The sequence below is a fragment of the Otolemur garnettii genome, unplaced genomic scaffold, assembly GCF_000181295.1.
Source record: "Otolemur garnettii isolate 467f Iridium unplaced genomic scaffold, OtoGar3 scaffold00082, whole genome shotgun sequence".
NCBI lineage: Eukaryota > Metazoa > Chordata > Mammalia > Primates > Galagidae > Otolemur > Otolemur garnettii.
The window spans coordinates 3,221,928-3,228,155 of NW_003852477.1; the positions used below are offsets into that span (position 1 = coordinate 3,221,928).

Here is a 6,228-nt window from a genome sequence, read left to right on the forward strand (position 1 = left end):
AGAACCCCCCTTGTACCCCGTTTCAGTGTTCTAGCCTGATTCTCCCCGAGCCACAAACCTACGGCCTGCCAACCCATATCCTCGCTGCACACACCTCCTGCAGCATAAGAGTGCTAGAAGATTTATTTTAAGGAGATGATTTTAAAAGGCATAAATTATTGGCAAAGCCAAACAAATACAAAATGACCACACTATAAAGGCCTGCAGAATTTTGTCCCAAATTACCCTCTAGTCTCACTTTCTACCATTTCTCCATGTTCTCTGCTCTGTGTACTGAAGCACATCTAAGGACAGTTGGCCTTCCCTATCCCCAGATTCCACATTCAACAACCATGAATCAAAAAATATTTAAGAAAGAAATAGTGATACTACAAAAAATTTACAATTTTTTTTTTTTAAAGACAGTCTCACTTTGTTGCCCTTGGTAGAATGCCATGACATCATAGTTCACAGCAACCTCAAACTCCTGGACTCAAGCAATTCTCTTGCCTCAGCCTCCCAAATAGCTGGGACTACAGGTGCCCACCACAACACCTGGCTATTTTTAGAGACGGGGGTATCGCTCTGGCTCAGGCTGGTCTTGAACATGTGAGCTTAGGCAATCCACCCACCTGGGCCTTACAGAGTACTAGGATTACAGGCGTGAGCCACCACGCTTGGCTTATAAAAATTTACAAATTTAAAAATACAATATAACAACTATGTACGTAGTGTTTGCATTGTATGGGTATCTCAGGTAATCTAGAAATGATTTAAAGTATACAGAGGATATACAAGGCAACTGACTATCCCTGAGAAGCCATCCTTCTCAGATACCGAGAGATGACTATACTCAGCATTCCATACACTAACCTTGCCTTCCCATCCTCCAAGCTGAACTTCCCTCCCACCCCCAAATACATCTTGCTATTCCCTTAAGGCCCTGTTCAAAAGTCACTACTGTGAGACTCCCCTCCTCCACTCAACAGAGCTGGTCACTCCCTCCTCAGGATCCACAGCTTTCTACATGTCCCTCCACAAAGCTCCTACCATGCTCTTACCCAGTTATGGTCTGCATGTCGCTTTCTCCCTGCAACATGAATTCAGAGAGTCTACACTTTAGCCATCCAGACCAAAAGTAGTCTGAAGTAGACTATGGGAACTGAAGACACCTTATATATTTTTTCCAAAATAATAAAAATTAATTTCAATTGGTTATTCATTTAACTGGTTTGAATCCATGCTTGGAGCTCCCGGGTCTATCATACAGCTCCAGAAATGTCTGTGCCTCCTAAGATTCCTCCATAGCTCTTTTGTACAAACAAGACATGAATTCAAAATTCTGCTCCCTTCACCTTTTCTTGCCTCCATGCCTGCAGGAAAAACTGAGAAGTTGCCTGCAACTCCCTTAGAAGAGACAGGTCACTTTATTAATGAAAGACGTGCAGGAGAGCACTGCTGGGAAGAGCACATCATCGGAAGAGCTCGAGAAAGTAGGCAGGAGTAACAAAGCCTGTACACTTTAAGGATATCGGACAAAAGTTGGAAAAGTTGTAAGCTAAGAGTAAGAAAAAAGTCACCGAGAAGTCACAGTAGACCACCAAGTGAAGAAGTCAAATGCTGTTTTGTTGTTTTTTTAATGGCACAATAAGCACTCAATCACGCAGCACCCCACACCATCTTCACATTTCATCTCATTATGATCGAATCATTGCTAGAAGCTGCCATGTGTATATACTAGACACTACATAGGCCCTTGAACTTAGAAACCAAACCAAATTAAAGTGGTTTGTTTCCTTAAATCTAGAAATCCATCAGTTCTAAAATGTGCCATTATTGTATCAAGTACTAAGAAAGAAAAATGCAGCCAATTAAACTATAACATCATCTCTCCTTACTCAGAATTTTTATTTACTTTTTATTGAAAGAGCTCCTCTAGATTTATTCAGACATAGATTTTTATAATATATCACTCAGAGGTATTTATAAAAAGGAAAATTAAATAGAAGTGAAATAAACTGGTTAAGGCAATGACAACCAGGTCACCTGGCTGAAAGCAATTGTGAAATGTCACTGAATTGGAAAGTATTTCTCAGTTTCAGAAATGTGAAAATATGAAAAAAAAAAAGTGCATCATAAAAGTCAATAAAATACTATATTATGTCTATCTCAGTAACAAAAATTTTTAAAGGACAAGATAATAGTTCACAGGATAACTACTACAAAGACATTTCATTGATTAAAAAATGTATTTATACAGATAAAAACAGTTAAGATTATTCAACGCAAGAAAGACCAAAGTAGCATAGGAATTTAATAATGTACTTCAAGGACGTCAAAGTCCTGCCCCGTAAAGCAGTGGTTTCCAACTCTTTTCTTCTTTACTGTTTGGCAGCAGGATCTCTTTTTAGAATAATACGCTACGAGAAACCTGAGCATGGAGTTGTTCTGGTTAGAGAAAGAACATCATTCTAGACATGGCTGTGAGGCCGCAGGGATCAGAACCAGCTACAGTCCCGATATGCAGACCAGGTGTCACCTTCCACCCACTCCCCACAATAGCCATACCACAATGACATGAGTTTAAATAGTGGCATTAATCAATTCATTAAAAACTTATTGTGGTTTGTAAAATATCAAGCACTTGCTAGGTGCTCAGTATACAAAGATTAATCAAGATTAATCAAGGGGTTTTGGTAACTACAAGGAGGAATTTTGCATGTTCAGATTTTAGATGTTGAGACAATTACCGAAGGATAGACTGAGACCTTTCCATCAGTCACACAAAGTGCTGTATTGACTTAGCAGGTTAGAAGCCCTTCTCCGAAAGCACAGGGATGCATCACATCCACCCATTAAGGCCCACACTAGCTCTACAGGGTCTACACCAGTCTTTTTCCAAATATGTTCCTACAGTGGCTGAGGATGGTCAGCTTTGACTCTTGCCCCATGCCCATCCATCTGGCCAAACTCAGCAGTTTTGCTACAACACTGTCCTCCACAACAAATCCAACTGCATAACAAATTAGCAAGTAATGTGCTTCCTACTGAAGGTGGGCAGACACACATGCCACTGGGCAAATGTGAAAGTCCCCATGAGATAGCTCTGGGCTCCCCACTTCTCTATCTCCCTTTTCTCCTTATGCTGTCTCTAAAGTTCCCTTTTACTCTACTAACCTATTCAATCCAGACTCCAACTCTGCGTATTCCACTCAGCAAAGCAGCTATCATCTTGTCACTTGGGCACACTTTGGGAACACAGCCCACTCTCACCCCTAAACCCTATCCAATGCAAACAGCTCAGCAAACCCAGTAAGCTCTCCCAAAAGGAGTTTCTCAGAGTGATCTGCAGCTGAGAAAAGGACATGACAGCACACCAAAAAAATGTAGATCAATATTTCAAGATCATTAATGAAAGTTAATTTTCCACTGGTAGGATTATCAGATTACCACAGCTAATGTTCCACTAATGACCAAGGTGGGTCAGACCAGTCTTACGAGGGACATGTCCTCTCCTTTGTCCCTTATGCTATCAGTGAGCAATGGAGGTCAAGTTCATAGTAAGAGGGAATAAGAAACCCAGATATAACAGAATCTGTCCTTGGCCACAGCACTTCTTCGCTGTAAGCACAATTCCATTTTCAGCCTAATTCACAAATCTATAATTAGGGATTTAGCAGACATAAAGAAAATCAACTCTGCATCCTGCTGTATTCTCTACAAATAAGAAACACAGATGAGGCCATGCACAGTGGCTCACACCTATAATCCTAACACTCTGGGAGGTTGAGGTTGGTAGATCGCTTCAGCTCATGAGTTCGAGAACAGCCTGAGCAAAAGTGAGACCCAGTCACTACTAAAAATAGAAAACTGAGGCAAGAGGATCACTTGAGCCCAAGAGTTAGAGAGGTTGCTGTGAGGTACAGTGCCATGGCACTCTATCCAGGGCAATACCTTGAGACTCTATCTCCAAAAAAGAAAAGAAAAAAAAAAAAAAGAAAGAAACATAGATGAAACATTTTCCTTAACAGATGGTTTTCAATTTAAGTTGTATTCTGGGAATAGAAAAATGATGTATAGAAGCTAAGCTATCTAAGTTCTGAAGACGACAATTTGATGGCCACAGGCATAAAACTGCTATCCAGTAACTACACAGTCAGAGGGCTTCAAATTGACCATCAGAAAATTCATACTGAAGTGCAGCAATAATCAATCTTTCCTCTCTCCACAAAACAACCTCAGATAAAGTATTCTATGTTAGAAAACACATTTTTATTATTTTAGAGACAGACTCTCACCCTCTTGCCCCAGGCTAGAGTGCCCTGGTGTCCTAGCTCACAGCAACCTCAAGCTCCTGGCCTCAAGCAATCCCCTTGCCTCAGCTGGGACTACAGGCATGGGCCTTCACACCTGGTTAATTTGTCTAGTTTTAGTAGAGATGGATCTCACTCTTGCTCAGGCTGGTCTCAAACTCCTGAGCTCATGTAATCCACCTGCCTCAGCCCCCTAGAGTGCTAGGATTAAAGGCATAAGCCATGCACTGGCCAGAAAACACATATTAATACAATAAAATTCAAATCCAAAGGATTTGTGAAAAGAAGGTAGGCCATTAAATATTGTCTCTATAAAATTTCAGAGTGTGACATCTGCTTCTAGATAAGCAGGCTGTAGTCTGAAGAGGTTAAATGAGACAATAAAGAACATACAATACTCCTAGCGCAGAGACAGGGTTAGGAGAATCTTAAAAATTTCAAAAATCCACTTGAGTTTCAAATGCACGTTTTCTTTCTTACCCGAATTACTTCAAAAATCAGTGGGATCAGTTTGCTTTCTTCCACAAGTCTGTTAAAAAACAGAAACACAACCACACGTTAGATAATGCACAATTAAACCATTGCCCTGATACGGAGCACTGCAGGCCCCATGTTCTATTGCTGAAATTCTGTGAAAATTAGTATTCTATTTTCTGTGAATTCTGTGAATTCTGAAAGTCTGTGAAAAATAGTATAATTAAATGCTCATTTTTAAAACACTGAGCCACTGCTATTAAACACAAGAAATATAAGGTTTCTTTGCTAGTGATACTAGCTTAGCCTTATTGATCTTTAGTAAGTAAAATCTCAAAAAGGTTAATATTTTTAATGTAAAAATTAATTAAAATTCACAATTATCATAAAGACTATCAAAACAGGTAATGTCAGCAGAAATAATGCAACCACCGCTCACCGCACAGTTAAATCATAAGCATGCCACCGTGTGATTTTTAATATGTGCCTCATTAGCTGTCTGTTCAGCATTAAGGAATTAATGTATAATGAATTTTAATGATCTTTAATTGTTAAAAATTTGGACACCAATCACCTGGTAGACTCTAGGCACTTTTCCTCAACAAATCTAGTTACAAATTATCATCAATTATAACAGAAGATTTTTTTTAATTCAATTTAAGAGAAAACAGCCTTGATAAAACCCAAACCATTCAAAAGTCAATATCTGAATCTTCAAATACACCTTTAGTGCAGGATACATCAAACATTTTTTCTGTACTAGGCCACACAGTAAATATTTCAGGCTTTGCAGGCCATGCTGTCTCAATAGCAACTATGCAATTCTGTCATTGTAAAATGAAAGCAGCCATAAATAATACACAAATAGGGATAGCTGTGTTCCAATAAAACTTTATTTACAACAAACAGTCAGTGGTAAGGCAGTACCCATAGCTCAGTGGGTAGGGCACTGGCCATATACACCAATGCAGGTGGGTTCAAACCCAGCCTGGGCCTACTAAACAACAACAAAAGTAGCTGGGCATTGTGGTGAGCACCTGTAGTCCCAGCTACTTGGGAGGCTGAGGCAAGAGAATAGCTTAAGCCCACGAGTTAGAGATTGCTATGAGCTGTGATGCCACGGCACTCTACCAAAGGTAACACAGTGAGACTCTGTCTCAAACAAACAAACAAAAAAACAGGTAGTAGGCCATGGTTAGGCACAGGTTACAGTTTGCTGACTCCTGCTTTGATCAAAAAAAAAAAAATTACATTCCTTTCTACTGTTTTACTGGAATTAACTTCGTATGATAAACTACAGAGTTTTAGATAAGCATGCTGCATACGTGGTGAGTGCAATTTACCTATTTCACGGAAAATACCAGGTGTATGGAAAGGAAATTTTATCATCTGGCCTCCCAGGAGCATGATAAATCCTATGAGACTAAGTGAGCAGACACACATACCACTAGGCAAACAGAAA

At 39.7% G+C, this 6,228-nt stretch overlaps 1 protein-coding gene across 1 annotated transcript in view; it reads right to left on the reverse strand.

The window, feature by feature from the left end:
* The window catches only part of ULK4 (unc-51 like kinase 4), a 619,976-nt gene that overhangs the window by 360,184 nt on the left and 253,564 nt on the right, over window positions 1-6,228 (reverse strand). The window contains exon 32 of the mRNA XM_023515932.1: window positions 4,773-4,821. Coding sequence (XP_023371700.1) covers window positions 4,773-4,821 — 49 coding nt within the window. The remainder of the gene's footprint in view (window positions 1-4,772; window positions 4,822-6,228) is intronic.